This window comes from Vipera ursinii (assembly GCF_947247035.1).
Source record: "Vipera ursinii genome assembly, chromosome: 1".
In the NCBI taxonomy this organism is placed as follows: domain Eukaryota; kingdom Metazoa; phylum Chordata; class Lepidosauria; order Squamata; family Viperidae; genus Vipera; species Vipera ursinii.
In genome coordinates this window covers 119844283-119866876 of record NC_139512.1, presented here as the reverse complement: position 1 = coordinate 119866876, position 22594 = coordinate 119844283, and the positions used below count along the sequence as shown (strand labels likewise).

Sequence of the window (22594 nt, the reverse complement as noted above, 5' to 3'; positions counted from 1 at the left end):
GGCTGCAGAGCCCCTGTGCTCCATTCTGTAGACTTGTGCCGTGTGTAGCTTCACTGAGATTTCACTTTTCTGGGAAAACTTTACGCATTGCCTTTTATAAATACTTCTCAGATTGACTTCATCCCAGTCTGGGAGAGCTTGTTGGCCTGGGATATCTTTGTATCTGTGCACGTGTGTATTGTACAGAGGTTTATTTCTTTGGCTTTGGAGGACCATAAATGCCCCCTAATACATCTCCTGCTCTCTTCTGTCTTGTACAGCAATCCACTCCCTTTCCACTTTCCATATATCCCTTCCACTTTCTATATCCCCTCCTCGCTTCTATTTCATATCTCTTAACCATCATCATCCTCTCTGGAGTTCTGAGTCAATTTCTAGGCCTGCTCCTGGGGAAAGGACCAGCTGCGGTTGCCAAGCAGAACCAAAAAAATGACTCGAGTCCAGTGATTATTTGCTGGCTGCTGCCATCTATCTCCCTCCTCCCTTGCTCAGCAGAGGAATCCACAGCTGTTCCAAACTGGGAGAGGAGAAGGAGGGGGCTGTTGGATGATGATGTCAAGACTCAGGGATACAAATAGGCAGAGCTCCGGCTGTCATCCCGGCTCTATCTTCTCACCCAGACTAGCTGCTGTCTTCCTTCCTGCCTGTCCCACCAAGCTGCCATCATGAGCTTCTCTAACCAGAGGGTCTCCTCGTATCGCCGTACTTTCGGCGGGACAGCTGGCCCTTCCTTCTCATCCCCTTCCTTCCCACGGGCTTCCTTCGGCACCAAGGGCTCTTCTTCCAGCTCCATCTCCTCTCGGGTATACCAAGTGTCCCGTAGTGCTGCGGTGCCCACCCTTTCTAGCTTCCGCGCAAGCTACTCAGCCCCGCTGCGTTCTGCCTATCAAGGTGCCGGCGAGGTCCTTGACTTCTCCCTAGCTGATGCCATGAACCAGGAATTCCTGCAAACCCGTACAAATGAGAAAGTGGAGTTGCAGGAACTCAACGACCGCTTTGCCAATTACATTGAGAAGGTCCGTTTCCTGGAGCAGCAGAATGCCCTCATGGTGGCTGAAGTCAATCGGCTCAAGGGCAAGGAGCCCACGCGCATCGCCGAGATGTATGAGGAAGAGCTGAGGGAGCTGAGGCGCCAGGTGGAGCTGCTGACCAACCAGCGAGCACGGGTGGATGTGGAGAGGGACAATCTGCTGGATGATCTCCAGAAGCTGAAGCAGAGGTGAGACTGAGGCCCATGACTTGCTACCATGGTTTTTTTCTCTAAGTTCATGCCTGTCTATTTATGTTGATCTGTAAATTTAAGGTTTCTTCCTAGTGACGAACAGGTACAATGCTTCTCTGGCCAGAGATGGATTAAACAGGAAAGGGTAATGCAAATCACAGCCAGGGTGAGTGGCCTTCCAGCTCTGACCTTCCAAACAGCAATGCCAAAACTCTCTGAGCAAATGTCATATTTGCCAGGCCCTGGGTAAATGGCACTGAGCAACATTCACCTTGAAGTTGCAAATTTCCTGTGCTCTAATCTGAAATTGCCATCATAACTAATAAGAGACAATCTATCTCCCTGGGCCCAAGAAAATGTATTCTTTGAATAAGGCTCAGAATGTGTCCAGTGACGTTCCTGACATACCACCCTCTCCTTATAAACCTTTCCATCTTTAGAAACTTAAGAAAGCTTTTGAGGGCTAAAGTCTTCATCCTGAAGAGAAAGGCTAATATCTAAAAAAAAACCCTAGCACAATATTTAAATCTGCTGAGAAAATATTTGTGAGATTTATTTTGGCACAGGGATCCGTGCTGGTTCAGAAATCAGTAGTAAGGTCACCAGTTCCTGCCTTTTTAGAAAAATTGGATGAAAAGACTAAATTATATTTGTGAAACATTTTGTTTGGATTTGACTTTGTGAAAAAATTACACATGTAATTTTATTTATGCAGGGAGTGGATAATTCTTCCTTATCAAACACTGAGGTTTGGTTTTTAATGGGGGATCTCTTTAGTTTAATTCCACACCAGTTAGGTCTGCTTTTTCCTTTTCAGTTGTACAGGGGATGGGGTGGAAGTGAGAGGTGTGATACTCTAAACAATTTTTACAATTCTTGTCAGATCAACTCTTGACTCCTTTCGGTAGGGTGAGGATGACTGATGGTTGCCTCTTTCCATGAGGTAGCTCTGAATTTTTTTCCCCCTGCATGATGTAAATTGTCTATTTATGTCCCAACTAAGTAAGACCTTGACTAGCTCAGGATATATGTGCCACAAGGATATGTTGATGATCTATTTCTACGAGTTTTTTAAGAGTTGAAATAAAAAAAATGATATTCTGAAGATTAGAAATAGGATGGATTTAAAACTTTTAAATTAATTAATTGCATGTGAGAGCCAGAAACCAATTTTCTTCTGGGGTTGCACATTAAATATATTAGTGGTGTAGTAACAGAATCCCTCTTTGACAGTGCCGTTATTGTTTTAAAAAATGTACATTACAGAACTGAAGCGGGTGCAGATGGCCAAGATTCCATGTTACCCAACACATCTTCCAAGTCTATAAATCTTTGTTCTAGAACAGAGGTCTTCAAACTTGGTCCTTTTATGACTTGTGGACTTCAGCTCCCAGAATTCCTCAGCCAGGCACACAGGCGTGCCTGGCTGAGGAATTCTGGAAGTTGAAAAGTGCAAAGTCATAAAAGGGCCAAGTCTGAAGACTCCTGTTCTAGAATTTCTCTTCTACTCACAAGGGGGGAAAAATCCAGTTTCAGTTTATTAGGAAAAGTGACTCCCAGGAAGTTATCTGATATTGCTCTTCATTGTATGTCAGCGGATTCTTCATAACCACCTACAGTTTGTACCAGTATAATTACAGCTTTTGCAGCCCTAATGATTGTTGCTCAGCTGGATTTACCTAATAGCTGGGCTCACAAATCATGCTAAGTCATGATTTGCTTTCTCTCGAAGGTTCAATAGCTGAGTTCACAGGATGTGCGCTGGCACACCTTGTACTAGCAACGGAATGGGTTAATGCTATAACAACAGGAGAGAGATGAAAATAATACAATACTTTTTGGGGGAAACTGGGCTGTTCAGTAGAAGGGCCCTTCATATCCTGCTTCTGGAAGGCTAATCCCTAGGCCCTTATTCTGTGGCCAATTCTCTTGGAAGCTTTCTCTTTTCCTCCAGATTTAACTCTCTTGTGATTGATAGGGCACAAGTGGACCCTGCCAGAAGAAAGCAACAGCCAGATAGCAAGGTTGAGTATGTTGACAGGAAGTGCATATAAATAAGAAAGGGGGAAATTTAGGCAAAGAAATCCAGGGGTCAATGTCTTTCAATCAGATATATATTTTATTTATTAATTAAATTAATTTCATCTCATTAGCCAAAGTGACCCTGAGTAGCTAACACTACAATAAAAACATAAATATACTGCTAAAAAAAATAAAGGGAACACTTAAACAACACAATGTACTGTATTTAATAGTAGGATGTCTTATTTTCTGTTCCCTTTATTTTTTTTTTGAGCAGTATATACCATTCAAATGTTCTCCTGGTTCTGTGAGCAGATGTGCACTGAATTTGGGGGTCGTCGTTTTATTTGTTCTTTATAGCATGCACCAACTGTGATCTTTGGCTTGAGTGTTTACTGGTGTGGAGAAGCAAAAAAGAACTTTTTTCCCTCATTTGGATTGTAGCAAATTGAATGTCCAAGACTTATAACAAGGTGGCAAATGATATCACTTGTCCTTTTCTTGTGCTCTTTCCCCACCAAACCACATAAAAAGAAATGGAAGTGGCTACCAGCCTTTCCTAACTTGGCGTCCTTAAGATCTGGGGGACCACATCTCCCAGCGTCCATCAGGAGGCATGAGATAGGGTCAAGCTGATGCAAGAATCTTATTCAGAAGACCGCCTCTGCAAGCCTTATCACTATATAACAACAGCTGCAACTAGCAACTATTCAAATTGTAGTTTAAGATGTCAGGAACTTGGACAATTTAGAACTGAAGGTTTGAGGGTGCTGTGTTTGTAAACATAAAAATACACAAATATGGATACAATAATTGAGAATATGGAAACTAGGACTCCAGGGCCATGATTCACTAACTTTAGTGTCCAAATCCTGAAGCTGAGCCTTTCCCAATCTCAAACCCCACAGAAATGTTAGATTACAGTTTCTATTTCTTCAGCCATTATGAACAATGACGGTCCTGGCTGATTGTGATAAGAGCTTATAATCCCAAATTCTGAATATATGTGAGGAAAAGTGGACTTGGGTGATGCTACACCAATCTCACGTCAAAATACCTGGAAGACAGATCTTGAATTTCAGCATCTTGGTAACCTTCCACCTGTCTCCCAACACCTTGTGTATCTTTCATATCGGGTCATCTCCAGAATCCCAGGCTGAGGGTCATCCCAAGAGTTTGCATGCTGCTTCTTTGCAAGTCTCTGTCTCCTGCTTCAGCTTTTCTTAGTAGAGCAAGGCTGTGCTACCCTAAAAGGGAAGGGGGAGTTAGCATTATCCATCAGTGAGCTCATGCCTTTGTGCTTAAGGCTTTGACTAAAACAGGCAATGAGAGGACATGTTCTTGCTCCATTCCCAGCCTGGCCACCAGCCAGATCCCACCCCTTCCCTTTGGAATGTAGGAGAAATGCCCGTTCCTGATGCATATCTTACTAAAGTGGATTGGTAGCAGGTCAGAGGTTTAGGGTGAAGCACTGGCCTTGACTTCTAAAGCATGAGAAAGGCAATGCTGTTTATATAGACCAGTCAGTGATTTCCCAGTCTTCCCAAATGCTCATTTTTCTGCCCCTTTTTCACAGGTTGCAAGAGGAGATTCATCTTAAAGAAGAAGCAGAAAACAACTTAGCTGCTTTCAGAGCTGTAAGTTCAAATGTTTTCCCCAGCGTGTCTGGGAAAATGAGGAAAAGATTTGTGAAATAGCACAAAGGGAATATCACTTTGCATACTTAAAAGTTGCGTTTTTTTTTTGCCCCTTCATTTCTGAGAAAACATGTGCCTTTCCCCCCACCTATTAGCACTTTCTCAGATCTTTCCCAAAATGGTAGAGGTAGACAATTGGTATTTGGATTTCAAAATTTTTAATTTAATTTTTAATTTTAATTCCATTTATATCCCGCCCTTTCTCCGAAGACTCAGGGCGGCTTACAAGCTTAGCAGCAATATAAGGAATTATCAGGATTATAGTTAAGACAAGATTTCTGGAGAACATCAAGTTGCCAGCCTTCTATACAAGTGGTGGCGAACCTATGGCACACATGCCAGAGGAGGCACTCAGAGCCCTCTCTGTGGGCACACGCACTGTCGCCCCAGCCCCGCCTCCCCCCATGGCCCCTCCTCACCAGCAGCCCCCCGGAGGAGAGTCACCCTCGGGTGCGGCCTGCGCAGAGCAGCGCAGCCAAGGACATGGCAGCCAGGCAGCAAGGACGACTCTGTCCTTGCACCCCGTTGCGCACAGATGATGCTGCGGGGCACGGGTGGAGGGAGGCCGTGGCCACCATGGTGTTGCTGGGCCGCTTGGGCCATATGCGGTGGGCCGTGGAGGCAGTGGGTGGCCCTGCGGGCAGGTAAGGTAGGGTTGGGACAGTTTTGGGGCACTCGGTCTCTAAAAGGTTCGCCATCACTGTTCTATACTGTGTAGCCCCTTTTGAATAATCGCAACGCCCCCTATTGTTTTGTCTACAACATTGTGCAACCTAGGTGCCTGTGAACTTTTAACATGTTATTAGAATATTTAGAATATTCTAAATGATACAATGTTTTGAATCATTCATAGTAGTAGAATCAATAAGCCACAGGGAATAGTGTAAGTACTCCTTCAGGGATACATACAGTACAATGGAGCAGCATTTGCCCTGAATTTCAAGGAATTTGGAATTGAGATGCAGGCAACTGCCTTGCCATTGTCAATATTGCCAGAATCTGGAGTGATGTTAGAAAATGTTAGTAGCCCTTTTGTTCAAGGATCAACTGAATTGGTTCAGTTGGGGTCCTTCCCATTCATTTCCTGGGCTTCCAGAATTTCCAGTATTGTTTTCATCGGTCAGATTCCCAGATGATTCAGTCAAAAATCAGAGTGGGGTGGACATAACCTCTTGGCCTTTTCAGGAGCACAGAGTTAAATGGCAGCTGAGTTCATTTCCCTATTCAGTGAATTTATGCTCTTTTAAAGAGGACCAACCTCTTGGGTCTATTATTACTGCTGAGGTCATGCTCCTCTTTTCTCTGCCATTACAGGATGTTGATGCAGCCACTCTGGCCCGTATTGACTTGGAGAGGCGTATCGAATCATTGCAAGAAGAAATTGCTTTCCTCAAAAAAGTGCATGAAGAAGTAAGCAGCTGTCTTGTGCATGTGTCTTAGTACTTCTCAAAATGATGGCTTCTAGAATGGAAGGAGGGGTGAGGCTGTTGAAGGGGATGGTGAAAATCAAGCCGAGAATTTAGCTATAATAGCAGCTTTAATTTTTTTTTAAAAAAGGAAGATGGTATCAGGTATCAAAAGTTGCATGTCACCAGACCAGCCTTCTCCTGCTAGTTTGCACCACATTTTGGTACGGTGGCACAATGTTTCCTAACATGTTGGGCAAACCCTACCAACCTGCGATGTAAACCAAGCTAGTGTTGTTACTTTGGGGTTCTGTAAGAGATGGTGCCTATGGAGGGGGAGCTGATGTGATGGATTACAGTGAAACAGCAGTTTCCAAGGAAGGAAGGAAGGGAGGGAGGGAGAGAACACATTTCAAAAAGGGTGGTGGGGAGGAGACAAAAGGTAGCACAGCCCAGAGCTGGATAGGAGAGAGTAAGGCTAGCCACTCCCTAGAATCTCCCAGGGTGTATCAATTAAGGTGACAGTAGCGCCTGTTACTCGTCCCAGCTTCTGCCAACCTAGCAGTTCGAAAGCACGTAAAAATGCAAGTAGAAAAATAGGGACCACTATGGTGGGAAGGTAACAGCGTTCCGTGCGCCTTTGGCGTCTAATCATGCCGGCCACATGACCACGGAGACGTCCTCGGACAAGCGCTGGCTCTTCGGCTTTGAAACAGAGATGAGCACCAGCCCCTAGAGTCGGAAACGACTAGCACGCATGTGCGGGGGAACCTTTACCTTTACCTTAGTAAGGGTTTAGTCTGTCAAGATTCTGCCTATTGTGTGTAAGCAAATAAAGAAGTGAACTCTTGCTGAATGTCCTTCTTGGCTGGGAACTGGCTTAATTTAGTAACCCAATGGTTTAATCCACCATACATTAGTGAGAGATAGTTTACATCTTCTTGAAAGATCATGTTGGAGAAGGTTTTGTCACAACTGAAAGCCTTCTTTCATTTCGATGGTTCCCGATATTTTTGAGTGCAAGGATTTCTCTGCCTAACCAGTATGGATTAGGGGAGGTGGTTAGTAAGCCTCTCCCTACTGCACTGGCCTGATGGTACACTCTTTGTGGCTTCTCCAGGAAATTAGAGAAATGCAATCCCAGCTGCAGGAACAACAAGTCCAGGTGGAGATGGACGTGTCAAAACCAGATCTGACCGCAGCACTGCGTGACATCCGTGCCCAGTATGAGAACATTGCTGCAAAGAACATCTCTGAAGCAGAAGAGTGGTACAAGTCCAAGGTAGGGAGAAAGAGCAGCTTCACTTGGCTAAAAGACTAGGGATGATGGGAGTTAGTTTTCACTCATGGGATTCGCTCCTGTTAATCCATGTGTGTGCTCTATTTGCTCCTCCACCCCCCCCATCTACAGGTGACTGACCTGACTCAGGCAGCAAATAAAAACAATGATGCCCTTCGCCAAGCCAAGCAGGAGATGATGGAGTACCGGCATCAAATCCAATCATTCACCTGTGAGATTGATGCTCTCAAGGGCACGGTGAGTGAGCTGCCACGCCAGATTAATCATGGAGTCAAATTCAGAATACTGTACCTTGCATTGAAGCATTTTAGGGAGGAATGTTTTTCCTCTTCCCTACGCCCATTTCCCTACGCAAATGCAAGGGAAGCATGGAGAAAGCAAACTGCTCAGGCAGATGTAGCTTTGTACAGCTGTCAGATGGAGAGGTCATTCATAATCTCTGAGGGAGACTGACAGGAAATCTGTTCAATGTAGAGAAAGTTCTGTGGCCAGCTGAAGATCCTCATATAGGCTGACTGGTAAAATCTCAGCTGATGGTCCCAATCGACAATCTCTTACAGCATGTCCCTTGAATGGATGGGGGAGGGCCCCCCTCTTTTTTATATTCAACAAAGAAAGGGGGTAGAAATCTCCCCTTTCCTTTCTCCTCACTGCTTTCCTCTTTTTGACTTCCAGAATGACTCTCTGATGAGGCAGATGAGGGAGATGGAGGAGCGCTATGCTGGTGAGGCTGGCAATTACCAGGACACAATCCAGAGGCTTGAAGAGGAGATCAGGCATTTGAAGGATGAGATGGCACGGCACCTGCGCGAGTACCAGGACCTGCTCAATGTCAAGATGGCTCTTGACGTTGAGATTGCCACTTACCGCAAGCTGCTGGAGGGTGAAGAGAGCAGGTGAGCACTGTCTGCCTCTGCGTGTCCTGTGAAGGTAGCTTAGGTCCATTAAAGTTGGTAGATGATGTGTCCGGGGTGGGTTTTGTTCTGATGGAATGGTAGTAGGTTTGTACACCGATTGTGAAGTGTCAGTGTATTACTGCTACACGAGAATCTACTGCAATTCTGGACCGAGTAAAAGAGGCGTGGCTTATCACAGTATCTGAACTCTGCCTTTGTGCTTGGTGACAGCAAAGGATAACAAAGAAGGAAATGCATCCTTCTGTTGTGACAGTTGATGACATTAATTTTCTCTTAGGAAAGAAATAGACAGTGAATCTCTTGAAGCCAAATGTTACTTTTTCTTTTAGCTGAGCAGTTTGGATTAGTGGGACTTGCATTTTATAATAATGCTGAATTTGCATGAAGATTCAGTTTTAAAATTACAACAGGAAGACTGGAAACAACACTTCAGCATGCAAGCCAGAAGAATACAATTAGTTCAGATTTAAGTGTTCTTCACCCCCCCTTCTAAAAGGACCATAAGGGATAATGATGGTTGTTGGGGAGGCTGCTGTAGAACATAGGAAATCTGAAAACAAGAAAGAAAGACAAGGCTATTTTAATCTCCCTTTCCTTTCCCTTCTTTACAGAATTTCACTGCCCATTCAAACTTTTTCTGCCATCAACTTCCGAGGTAAGTGACCTGGATCTGGTCTATGTGGTTAAAAAGGATCTATGGGCATGCAAATCGCTTGGGTTATTTTGTAATGCTAAAAATGGAGCAGAAACAGACAAAAGCCCATCCCCAAGGTTCGTTTTAGAAGAGCGATTGAAATGAGGATGGAATTACGTGTTTCATGCCTATCATAATCTGTTCTGCTTATTCCCGACTAAAACCTTTTTTTGGTTTTTAAAGGATGGCATTTAGAGGCAGGGGAGAAAGAGATTGCTTTTCAATTAAAAATAGTGCCCTTCCCTATATTTATCTATATATATCTATCTACATATTATCTATATAGCCTTGGTGGTGCAGTGGGCTAATGCCTCCTTAAGTAACACCAGCTGCCTGCAATTAGTGCAGGTTCGAGTCCCACCAGGCTCAAGGTTGACTCAGCCTTCCATCCTTCCAAGGTAGGTAAAATGAGGACCCAGATTGTTGGGGGCAATTAAGCTGACTTTGTAATAATGCCACTTGGGGTGTGTGTGAAAGCCCTAATAAGCAGGCATATACATAGAATGAAGGCTACTGCTAAGCTTGTAAGCCGCCCTGAGTCTTCAGAGAAGGGTGGGATATAAATAGAATTAAAATAAAATAAAATAAAAATAAAAATATTTATCGAACTTAGAAACCACTTACAGAGTCACTCTCTGCAATTATAACTCTCCCTTCTCTAACTCCCCCTCTAGCCCTGGAGTTCCTGAAATGGGCCTGCAAAGACAAATGTATCTGAACCCCCTCAACTCTGCAAGGAGGAGGGTCAGGTTCAGAACAAAACACTCAGACGAAGAAAGGATTATACATCCCAGCCTACCTTCCACTCAAACCCAGTCTCACCTACAGCTGTTTTTCTCTACAGTTGGTTCTTTGCGGGTGGGGGTTGGGACCAGGCATAATAATATATAGTTCTATCCAGAAATGTATAAATGAGCTGAAGGGATCCATCTCTCCTCTTAAGTTTCTTTCTAACATGTTTCTTGGTGAGACACTGTAAACAAAGACGACTGTAGTAAGAAATGAAGCATGATGAATACTACAAACATAGATACCACTAACAAAACCAAACAGGATAGCTACTACTTTCTCGGCATTGCATCAGAACAAGAATAAACTCTTCCCTTGTGTCCAAAAAGGGTCTTATGAAGGCTAAAAGATAAGGGCAATCAAGCCGGAATATCAAAGCTGCAGTAATTCTAGTTCTGAATTCAAGATCAGTTTTGATGCTGCGGCCAAATTTAGTAGAACTGAATAAGAGCTTGGAAGATTGTTTTGTTTTGGCATAAATGTTTATTGCATTACATACACTGTTCAGTTAGGCTGGCAAGAGCCGGTGTGGGGCGTGTGTGTGTGTGTGTCAGGGACATGAAGTGAACACGGTACCCATCTCCTCTTAAGTCTTGGTGTGAGCAAGTCATGGAGAACAGTGAGGTTGTGCTTGGAAGAAAACATCCCTAGCCACAGACCCCACCCTCCAAATTCTCTGGACTCCAAATTCTTCATGGGACTCTCCCATGAAATGCATGCCAGAGTGCAGCCATTACCAACCATTGCCTCTTTCTGTCCCACAGAGACCAGCCCGGAGCAGAGGAGCTCTGAGGTCCACACCAAAAAGACAGTGACCATCAAAACCATCGAGACACGTGATGGGGAGGTAAGCTGACAGGCTGTGGGCGTTGATAAAAATCAGAAGGGTTAGCGACCCTGCTGCCCAGTAGAAAACCCCAACGAAAAGTCAATGAAGGCAGTCTTGAGTGTATCATTCCTTCCTATTATGGAGCAGGGGGAACGTTCTAAGTTGAGAACCGCTCACCCTCTTGATGTGAGACTGAGAATAAGGAATGGGAGATGCATCTGAAGGAACACAGCTGGACGCGGTTGTCTTCCTTTTTCTTCTGTCCCTATAAAGCAGAAATAGGGAAGCCAATGGTGGGAACGAGCAAAGGCGCCCCACCTGATTGGGGAGAAGGCCAGGAGGGTGGGCCTATAGGGCTTTCCCTAACTGAAATCTCTGTCTTTCTTCAGGTGGTCAGCGAAGCCACGCAGCAACAGCACGAAATGCTGTAGGTCTCGTAACTCCCAGAGCGACTTGGCCCATCTCAACCCTCAACCCTTCCCAGGTGCAAAAATCAGGGGATGCCAGTTCCCACACCTTCTCCCACACACCCCCTTTTGTAAGAGCACCACTGGACAACCTCACCTGCTGAACTGAATGTACAAGAGGCCTTCTGTGTTCCCCAAAGCCTCCCTCCTTCGGCTCCCTTTCTGCACTTCCTTTTCTTTTCTTTTCTGTTCTATTCTTTTCCTGCCCTTTGGCGGGAGGAGGGCAGAAAGAGAGTTGCAGCTGTGTGTGTGTGTGTGTGTGTGTGTGTGTGTGTGTGTGTGTGTGTGTGTTGCATGCATGTATGCATGTGTTAGAGGTGAGGCTTCCTGCCCCTGTATGGGGTCTGACTGTTGCCTGAAAAGAAAACTCTCATCTGCCGTTACATGGTGACAGGTGCCCTGAGTCACATACGTGTGCTCTGATAGCCATGTGTAGTTATACTCCCAACCTGAGTGTGGCTCCCTGCCCCTTCTGGATCCTTCTGCTGCAGCAGTAATGAGAGCTGCCTGCAGGCCATGCACAGACAGAGGAAAAGAGTGGGGGGGGGCATGTGTGAGCATAGCCCAGAGAATGAGGCTGAGTCACCTGCCCAGTCTTGCCTCCGGGACCAAAGCCACAGAGTTGCCCCTACCCTCAAGGGAGCAGGACTCCTTGCTTGTGGGCGAGCGGATGGGTGACGCTTGCATCTCTAAGCTCAGTAATTGTCTGTCCCTTTTGCTATGCTACTGAAGCTCTTTTTGGACAAGGTTTTCCCCTTCCTGTCTTGGGGTTTTTCCTACAAGCATAGGCTAGAGGAGGGGTAGGCAACCTCGGCTCTTTTATGACTCATGGACTTCAACTCCCAGCATTCCTGAGTCAGCTCAGGAATTCTGGGAGTTGAAGTCCATGAGTCATAAAAGAGCCGAGGTTGCCTACCTCTGGGCTAGAGTGCTAGGAGAATTAGGATCTCTGAAGGAGAAAGTGAGTGAGGCCTCTGAGAGGAGAAGACTTGGGCCCAGAAGGGGACAAGGCCTCCCCCATGCCTGCTGTGAAGTGAAGCTCCTAATTTGGGAGGTTGGATATCATGGCCGTCAGGGAGAGGAGCAAGATGCCAGGAGCAATGCACCCACACATGCAAGCTTCCCTGCCTGGAGCATGATCCCTTGCCACATCCCAAATCCGTCCCACGGGGACTGCTGAAAAGCCTGCAAAAGATTGGAGAAGAGAAGAGAAGGAACTGGCAGGTGATCAGGTGATGGAGAGGGAGAGGGAGAGAGAGCCAGCAGAGAACAGTCTGTTATTGTGAATGAATGGAGAGAGAGGACATGGAGAGAGAATGAATACTCCTAGCCCTATACCCCAACACGTACTGGTCCTGCAAAGAAATAAATAAACTATGCAGCACAAAACTGGTTGTGTATATGCTCTTCTTTTGCGGGCTGCTGCAGAATAAAACTGATTCAATTTAATTGCACACTGAGGAGAAAGGAGAATGGAGAAGGAGATTCAGAAGTCAAAGAGACATCCGTGCTTTGTACAGCAGAGGCATTTCTAATGTGTCCTGCTTCTCTTCCATTTTGGTGGCATGGTTTTCATTATTCCTGATTTAACCCAGGCACCCTCCTATTTGCTGTACTCTATGTCAGGAGTCTTCAAACTTGGCTCTTTTATGACTTGTGGACTTCAACTCCCAGAATTCCTCAACCAGGTGGAAAAGTGGTTTCCACCTTCTCCTGACATACGTCTTATTTCATGGATGATATCTAGTGTTCAGACAGCATGATTGAAGAAAATGAGTCAGAAGCAGGGGTCTGCCCAGCTCCTATTGGATACAATAATGACATCCTGCCCCCTCTACTTGCAGGCCACTGCCCTGCATGGTTATTTTGACTTCTGGACAGATATGAAGCCTGACTTCCGTGTGACTAATTATGTCATTAATCCAACTAAAATATCACTTTGCCATCTAGTGGTTGTCTGGATTTTCAAAGCAGAGTTATGTATTCTCTGTTTATTTCATTTGCTATGGGATTACTCAGTTTGGAATAAGGTGTAAGGTACCAGACTAGAAACAGGGAGACTATGAGTTCCAGTCCCTCCTTGGGCACAAAATAGCCAGATGATTTTAAGCCAGTCACTCCCTCTCAGCCCTAGGATGGAGGCAATGGCAAGCCACATCCGAAATTTTGCCAAGAAAACTGCAGGATAGTTCAGGCAAGTACTGACATGAAGGCACTAAAAAACTTTAAAAATGGGATTAGGTGATTTTTTTTTCAAAGGCATTTTCAATTTAAGAAGAATTTATTGTAAACCCACAGAATTAAATTAAAGGAAATGTATGTCTTTATATTTTCCCTTAGTTTTCTTAGCCCAGTACTCTTCAATATCTTCATAAACAACTTAGATGAGGGGAACTCATCAAATTTGCAGATGACACCAAACTGTCAGGAGTAGCCAACACCCCAGAAGACAAACTCAGGATTCAAAAAGATCTTCACAAACTCGAACAATGGGCCCTATCCAACAAAACAAGTTTCAATGTGGAGAAAAGCAAAATCCTACACTTAGGCAGGAAAAACGAAAGGAACAAATACAAATTGGGCGAGACCTGGCTTGGAGGCGGCAACTGTGAGAGGGACCTTGGAGTCCTGGTGGACAGTCACTTAACTATGAGCCAGCAGTGTGCAGCAGCCACCAAAAAAGCTAATACCATCCTGGGTTGTATAAACCGAGGCATAGAATCAAGATCACGTGAAGTACTAGTACCACTTTATAAAGCCCTAATAAAACCACACCTCGAATACTGCAGCCAATTTTGGTCACCGTATCACAAAAAAGATGTTGAGAGTCTGGAAAAAATTCAGAGAAGAGCAACTAAGATGATCAAAACGTACAAAGAACGGCTGTGGAACTTGGGTTTGGCCAGTCTAAAGAAAAGAAGAAATAGGGGAGACAAGATAGCAGTATTCCAGTATCTGAGGGGCTGCCACAAAGAAGAGGGGGTAAGGTTGTTCACCAGAGCACCAGAGGGAAAGACAAGGAACAGTGGTTGGAAGCTGATCAGAGAGAGAAGCAAGCTGGAATTAAGGAGAAACTTCCTGACAGTGATGACAATCAACCAGTGGAACAGCTTGGCCCCAGAAATTGCTGGAAGTTTTTAAAAAGAGACTGGACAATCACCTGTCTGAGATGGTATAGGTCTTCCTGCTTGAGCAGGGAGCTGGACTAGAAGACCTCCAAGGTCCCTTCCAGCTCTATTCTATTCTATTCTGTTCTGTTCTTTGTTTAAAATTTACTGCACCATTTCCTTCAACAAGATATAATAATATTAGCATTCATAGAGAGCCTGGAAAGTATTTTGAATATATTGTTTGATTTCACACATCACATTTTATTTAAATAAACTGGCATTGCACAATATTGTACATTAGAGTCATAAACCATGATTTAAAAATAAAATAGCCAGGTTGACACTACTTGGTAATGATATCAGCAAACCAGATCAGGCTTGTTTAACTGCAGTTTGCTGAAAAAATGTATCACATGCTAAGCTATAAAGCAGTGTTTGCAAATTGCAATGGACGGGTTTAATATTAAACCAAAATCAAACCACATTACGGCTTAGTATGATGTATAAAGGGGGCAAGATGGCTCAGCAGCTAAAGACGCTGAGCTTGTCAGTTGGAAAGCTGATAGCCTGGGTTTAACACCAGAGCGTAGTATGATTGGGTGAGCACCCATCTTTGCCCCAAGGGCTGACCACCAGCAGTTCAAAAGAATGCCAATGCGAGTAGATAAATTGGTACCACTTTGTGCGCCTCGGCATATAATCAGTCTGGCCACATGACAACGGAAGTGTCTTTGGACAATACTGGCTTTCTCAGCTAAGAAACAGAGATGAGCACCATCCCATAGACTAGAGACAGACATGACTGGACAGGGGAAACTTTTACCATTACCTTTTATGATGTATAAATTCAATTTTGTGCCTAGGATCCAAACTGATAACCAGTGCAGAGATATTAGTGCACTGGCTATGGTTTGTAATTTACCTGATGCATTTTATTTCACCAACTTTACGTGTCCTTGTCTGTGTGCAATACTTGAGTACAGTAACCCAGATGTCCCCAACCTTTTGGGCACCAGGGACCGGTTCCATGCAGAAACGTTTTTCCACGGACTGGAGAGTGTGTGGTTTTGTGTGCTGCCTGCATCCCACGGATGGGGCTTTGCTTCTTTGTGCGGACCGGTTGCTAGCATGCCGCGGCCCGGTACTGGTCCATGGTTGGGGACCCCTGCAGTAAAGCTTTCCTCAGCTCTATTCAGCCACTTGAAAAGCAAAATTTCTCCTCTCCAGCAGGTGGCAGCATCATTCAATTTTTTACATGCTCTAGTGCAGTTATGGCAACCTTTTAGGAGGGCCCAAACTGCAACCCAAAACCCACTTATGTATCGTTGGGTGCCGGGTGGGTGTGGCCCATTGTCTGGGTGTGGCCAATTGGGTGGGCATGGCCCATTGGGTGGGCGTGGCTGTGGTGGTAACAGCAGACTGGGTGGGACTAAAAAGTTCAATCAGTTAGTTCCAACTTTGTGAGATCTTTTTTTTTCCTGCGAGAAGTTGAAATTGATTGATTGATTGAACCTTTTTTTTTTGCACACGGTGACAGAGGCCTAAAGCGAAAAGGTTTTATGCCTAGCTAGGACTGAGGCGACGGTGCACGTGCCCACAGAGAGGGCTCTGCGTGCCACCTGTGGCACGCGTCCCATAGGTTCGCCACCGCAGCTCTAGAGATAAAGCAACCTTTCTCTAGGCCAGGGGTCTTCAAACTTGGCCCTTTTATGACTTCTGGACTTCAACTCCCAGAATTCCTTAGCCAGGCATGCCAAGTTTGAAGACCCCTGCTGTAATGTAGTGGGTTATGTATCCAGGTGCAGGCATCTGCATAGCAGCGGCCACTAGGGGGCGTTGGCCTGGACGGTTTCGGCGGGAAACCCAGTTTCGGCGGGAAACCTAGGGCCAACCCCATTGGCTAGCCGCCTACCTGGCCAGGTATATAAGGAGGCCAGGTAGCCCTTGTTACAGCTCTAGGCTGTAATTCCTTTTAGTTTGTCTTTTAAATGAATAATGTCAAAATGTTTTTTTCCCTGAGTAATTCATAAGTCTCTCGGCTCTTAAGGGTTTGCGGTACAGAGCACAAAGCCCAGGACTGGAAATTTGTTATTGTGTCATTATGCCAGGGTTCTTACAGCTCATCCTTTGTGTGATATGAGCGTCTTCCCTGTTTTAATTTTAGGTCAATTCTTTTTCAGCCAGTTCTAGCAGACTTTTCTCATACTGTGTTTATCCTTTCCTTCAGTTTCACTAGCTTGGAATCTGCCAAACTACCCATCTCTCCCAGATCTTACTTGCTTTTTTCTTACATGTTATAAGTGTGCTGCTGCTCCAAAGAGCTACATTTAGTGCTTGTGATCCAGGGAACTTCATGGCCAACCGTGGTTTTGCATCCTTCTGCTTCTATGCATAGGTGGCCCAATGTCTTTTTCCTGAGCAATGGAGGTGATGGTGATCACTTTCCTATCTTCTCTCTTCTACGCAAATATTGAGCCAAGGCCACCTTTATACTTTTGGCTTTAGACCCTATCATCCTGCCTCTTTCTTCAGCAGAACACCAGACCTCTGCTATCTAGAAAGTCTCCATCCAGTGCAGCTGGAAGGATTCTCAATGCTCCATTTGCCCAATAGAAAGCTGCACAGATCGGATCATACTTCTCTTTGTGACCTAAAGCCCCTAGATCAGGGGTGTCAAACTCAATTTCATTGAGGGCCGCATCAGCATTGTGGTTGCCCTCAGGGGGCCAGGTAGGTATGGCCAGGGTAGGCGTGGCCTACTGGCTGGGCGTGGCTAGAGTGCGTATGGCCTACTGGGTGGGCGTGGCCAGCTCTACATCGTTCGCATCAAGGGTGCCTATGGGGGCCTGGGCAGGAGTGGGACAGATCTGAGGGTCTCTGGCAGAAGGAGGGTCTCTGGGCCAGGGCCAAGGCAGTGGGGGCCGTTCCCTCACTGTTTCCAGGATGGCTTCGCGGGCCACATAAAACCACTTCGCGGGCCGGATCCGGCCCCCGGGACTTGTGTTTGACATGTCTGCCCTAGATCCTCTTTACTGCACCCTATAGACCACGGAGAATATTTGGCACAACTGTGTGTGAGTGAGCCAGTGTAATGTGTAGTGGTTAAGGCCTAGGAATAAGGAGACCCAGGTTTTAGTCTGCCCTTAACCATGGAAGGTCACAGGGTGATTGGGGGGGGGGTGTCAGCTGCTCTCTCTCTCTCCCTCCCTCTCCCTCCCTCCCTCCCTCTCCTCAATCCACAGGGTTGTTGTAGGGAAAAATAGGACAGAGCACTATGTACAGTCTGCAATTCCTCTTACAAAAAGCGGGATATATAAATCTAGCAATTTTTTTAAAAGTGAATATAGAGGGGGAAATGGGCTTTTGTTTAGAATTCGGGAAGAGATCATTTCTTCAAATATTTCCCCTGGGATCGTAGAAGGGAACACTGTATCTCCATCCTGCATTTGAAGTGTGCCCAGTGTGAATTGTCTAGAAATTGGCTGGGCCAAAGAGGCCTGCTATGTCCCTCAGTCCTGATTTGGCAAACTGTACCCACCCACTGTTATCTTTGCTAGAGAAGCTAAGCTACTCCAGTCATACACTCTGCTCTTCTCAGCTTCGGTCAAGGAATGTGACATGTCAGAAAACAGCTGCTACTTGGGAGGAAGCGAGGGAGGGAGGAACTAAACAGGAGCGGGAGGCTTTTTCATTCTGGATTTCCCTTTCTCTAAAAGAGGGGGGAGGTAATTCAGTGGAATGAGGAGTAGTGGGACCACAAAAAGACAGTAAAGATGTTAGGAGTTTCAGAATGAGGGCATGGGTGTTGTGTGAACTGGCAGGATTGTGCCTTTTGCAACGAGTCTAGCTCCCTCAGTGTGTTGGGATGGGCTGGCTGCAACCTGAGACCATCCTAAAAATAACCCCCTGCCTGGCAGCATAGCAACCTTCTGGGACTTGTCAGGCTGGGTGGGCAGGCACCTGGAGCAGCGTCAGTGCCCCCTGGCAGATGCCCAGCAATTGGGGGGTCTCACACAGAGAGGGTGAACATCAAGGAAGGGAAAGAGCTCCCGGGGGGCTGCACGGGGCCCTATCTGACGGAGAGATTGCAGAATCCTAGGTTGGGGGTGGGTAGGTGGGTGTCTTATGCAACATCACTGCAACTAAAGATCGTGTAAAAGTCAGTGAGGCCCTAAACCATGCAGAAAGCTCAGGAGCAGAATATTTTCATCCATGGCACAGAAGAAGCTGGGCAGACAGGACGGGGCCCCGGCAGAGCTCCTCCAAGCCCTGCCATCCCTCCTAAGAGAGCCAAAGTCACAGCGGAGCAGGGAGGCCCTGCGGCTCCAATTTTTCTGCAGGAGCTGAAAGACACAGCTGTTAGCATTGGCCATGACTTCCTGCTGAAGGTGGTTGTGACCGGCAACCCCCAGCCACACCTGACCTGGTACAAGGAGAAGGTACCTCTTGCTTCTAACAAGAAGGGCAAAGAGGAAGAAGAAGAAGAGGACTATGGCAGCCTCCAGATCCTCAACAGCAAGGTGGCTGATGCTGGAGTCTACAGCTGTGTGGCCAAGAACAAGCATGGTGAAGCCGTCAGCACAGCCACCATGACAGTCACCGATATGGAAGGTATGGATAAAGTGGGAGGGGGGGTTATCTGGGGGGAAGGGGCTGCAATACCTGACCCCTACCTGGGCAGAGCAGTTGCTGCATTAGCAGTGACCACTAAGCTTCCCAAGGGGGAACAATCAGCCCTGCTTTTCCAAGAGTCCCAGTTCTTCAGCTCAAGCACATCAGATTCATATTGAGCAGCGCTGCAAAAGAGCAGGGTTTATAATCCAGCGCCAGCCTGGAAAAACAATAACCGAGTGCCTCTGATTGTGTATCAAAATCATAACCCTTATCAATAAGCAAATATGGCTTCTCCCAGTGAATCAGAGAGCCAGGTTTTCCTGTTGCAGGGTGTTTGGTCCTTAGACTTAGCTCTGGTGCGTTTTTCTTCTAGAAATCAATCCCTGGCGTAAACCAAACAGCCCTCTGGGTCACAGCGTAGGGCAGGAATGGAGACTTCTGTAGATGCTACTTGACTGAACACCTGTCCTTATTTAAGCATGGTTCTTCCAGTCCTTGGACTTTGTGGCATGAACAGAACTGGGAGGAAAAGGAAGACCCAAATGCATGCGGTTCCTGGGCTTAATTCGGAGGAAGACATAGCCTGAAAATCTGTACCCTTAATCTCACCGCTTCTCTTTCATGAGAGAATAAGAATTAAACATTAACAAGGAGGAGGAGAATAACACCCCCATCTAGCAGAATCACAGTTGCTTAATTAGCCTCAGGGCAAAGCACCTTGAAAGCTAAATTGGATCAGGGAGTCATCTCCATTTTGAAGTTAGGGAAAGCTGGGTGAGGCTTTTGGAGTCCTTAGAAACGGGACGGGAATTACATAATGTAGCGGATAGCAAAGCACATCTTTTTTTTGTGGGCAACTCTGAGGGACAACAGCCAGACCCATTCTTCCCTCCTTCCCAAGTTAGGGCAGCAATCATTTAACATCTGCAACCTGAGCTCTTTCAGGAAATTAAACCACCTCCTGTCTGGCCAGCACACTGCCACTGTGGCTGCTTCTCACTTCGTCATCTGAATCATCCCCTTCCTACATAGCTTCCGTATGATCTGGTTCTTCTCGGTGCTGAGGGTGTGATAGAAACTGCTACCAACTCACCAACGGCCCTTTTCCTACCTACAGTACTTCAAATGTGTTTGTCATTGTGCACAGTATGGTGGAAGCTTCTGTTGAGAGGGACAAATTGTAAAGTCACTCCTAATTCAGCATGGTCCAAAGAGATGCAGCAAGGAGGCTATAGTACCCTGCACTACAGCTTTGACAACCTCCTAGTGCTAGATTATTTATTTTTTTAATTTTTATTTTAATTCCATTTATATCCTGCCCTTCTCGGAAGACTCAGGGCGGCTTACAAGCTTAGCAGTAGCCTTCATTCTATGTATATGCCTGCTTATTAGGGCTTTCACACACACCCCAAGCGGCATTATTACAAAGTCAGCTTAATTGCCCCCAACAATCTGGGTCCTCATTTTACCTACCTCGGAAGGATGGAAGGCTGAGTCAACCTTGAGCCTGGTGGGACTCGAACCTGCACTAATTGCAGATTATGAGACTGACAGCCAGAAGGAGTTCCTCTTTCTTGAATCATTAACTAAATAGAAGCAAAAAATATTTCCACATATAAAACAAGAGAAGAAGACATTTAGGTTGAAATGTCTCCAAGACAGAAGAACTCTTGTAAGTTCAACGAGTCTAATTTTGATCTGTTTGGCAAAGCCATTCCAAGTTGGCCACCTTAGTGTATTCTGTTCCTTTCCAGAGATAAATCTACAATATGTGTTGTAATGCATTTGGATTTAGCACCCACTCAAGATTGTATTTCTCTGAGCATGGTCCAATGAACCAGAGAATCACATGGCAGCATTTTTTTTTCCAAAATGGAACTGACAGTCATTTAGTCAAGCAGATGAAGGTCATATCCTATATAGATGCAAAAAGGTTAGAACTAGAAAACCCTGCCAGTTCTAAGGACCGTATTTGCATGATAAGCTGAACTACAGCTAGACTAACACATTAACAAGGGATATTATGTTGTGTGAACACAGCCAATAGGTTTCAGAAGGCTGTTTCTAATGATATTATGAGTGTATCTACATGAGAATCGTACAAATCTAATCTTTGTTTAGTATTTGCAAAGATAACCATTGTAAAATCTGAGAATTCTCATGTTGTCTCAGAACCTTAAAGTAAGCAAAGTTCAAATCCTCATTGCTTTATGTTTGTGGGAAGTTTAACATTGCAGGTGGCTTTTCAAACCCAACTTTTATGTGTACGTATGTCCAAAACTTGGAGGAGAGGGCAATCATACAGAGATGGCCATCTAATCAGAATCTGGAAGTTCTCATCTATCATAAACACTACCACATGTATAATGTAATGACAGTAATCTACAGAAAGCCCAGTGTACTCAATTGTTTCCACTAAAGAGAGAAACATTGTGCAGATTATAGGACTACCAGATCCAGGCTGTATAAATTCAGGTGGTCAGCAGATGGCAGCAAAGAGACAGGAAATTCTTCTCTTGGTTGCCATCTTATGGTCCTCCTAATTCTGCAGCCCAGATCTGAGAGCCTAATGGAAGTCCTGTTATTGTAGGAAAGGAAGAGCCTTTTAACTCTTCAGCTGTATCTTGCATCCTCCATGTATTTAATATATGATCCTGTCTGATGAATTCATGGTATAGTAGCCAATCAGGGCAGCAATAGTTTCTTTGTTGTTTGGTGGGAAACCTGTATTCCACCCCTGCCCCCCCACCCCAATTTCTTGACAGAGGTATCTGTGGGGTCAAGGGGCTAATGAATCAGTGATGAAAACAAAGTTGTGTCCCATTTGTATACAGATAGGCCTTGTATAGCAACTGCCTCAATCAAAAATCTTTTTCAATTATGGCAATGATGAAAAAGTAGTTTTATGACGAGTCTTTACATTTATGACTTTTGCAAGTCTGTAAAGCAAAGGAAAGAAAGAAGTAAGAGGTGATTTCACTTAGCAATTCCTTTGCTTTGCCGCTGAGTTGCCAGTCTCAACTCTGGTTACTAAATGAGGATTACCTGTATGCAGTAATATATCACATGAACACATGGAAGGGGTGGGGTTTGTGTTGCACTACTACTTTCATCATTTGGACAAAAGACTCCAATCCTGCAGCTGCCTCTTTTCCTAAATTTGTGTTGCTGAAATAACAGCACAATTGCTTATGCTGAAAGACAGAACATCAGTGAAGCAGGATAAATGCCTAATGGAAAGTCATGACTTTAGGGCAGATGATTTTGGATTGTATTAAGAGTGAAGTCTTGGGGAAAATTAGACAAGGGAGAAAAAGAGATGAACGTAACTATAGTGAAAATCATACAACCGCAGGAAGAAAAAAACGAGTCCTGTATGGAAAAAATAGTAAAAGATTGTTGTCTGAATGGAATGAACGCAGAATGGAAGTAAGAAAGGTGATACGGATACTGCTTAGAACAGAATGAAAGAATTATGTTATGAAGCACCCAAGAAGCGCGTGGAGTTACAGTAAACCAATAGAAAA

General features: G+C 45.2%; 2 protein-coding genes across 2 annotated transcripts in view; both read left to right on the top strand.

Moving 5' to 3' along the window:
• The first annotated feature begins 603 nt into the window (after positions 1–603).
• DES (desmin) lies at positions 604–12732 on the top strand. The gene is made up of 9 exons (XM_083349520.1): positions 604–1219; positions 4821–4881; positions 6256–6351; positions 7468–7629; positions 7759–7884; positions 8323–8543; positions 9176–9219; positions 10812–10894; positions 11266–12732. The coding sequence occupies exons 1-9, from the start codon at positions 666–668 to the stop codon at positions 11305–11307; spliced, it is 1389 nt and encodes a 462-aa protein (XP_083205646.1). The 5' UTR covers positions 604–665; the 3' UTR covers positions 11308–12732.
• Positions 12733–18495: 5763 nt separating this feature from the next.
• The window catches only part of SPEG (striated muscle enriched protein kinase), a 149103-nt gene continuing 145004 nt past the window's right edge, over positions 18496–22594 (top strand). The window contains exon 1 of the mRNA XM_083348568.1: positions 18496–19064. Coding sequence (XP_083204694.1) covers positions 18632–19064 — 433 coding nt within the window. The 5' untranslated portion in view covers positions 18496–18631. The remainder of the gene's footprint in view (positions 19065–22594) is intronic.

Bases quoted from the DNA above. Each gene is read 5' to 3' on its own strand.
- DES (XM_083349520.1), top strand. From the start codon at position 666: ATGAGCTTCTCTAACCAGAGGGTCTCCTCGTATCGCCGTACTTTCGGC. The intron at 1,220-4,820 runs GTGAGACTGAGG...CCTTTTTCACAG, and splicing joins CTCCAGAAGCTGAAGCAGAG to GTTGCAAGAGGAGATTCATC. The intron at 4,882-6,255 runs GTAAGTTCAAAT...CTGCCATTACAG, and splicing joins ACTTAGCTGCTTTCAGAGCT to GATGTTGATGCAGCCACTCT.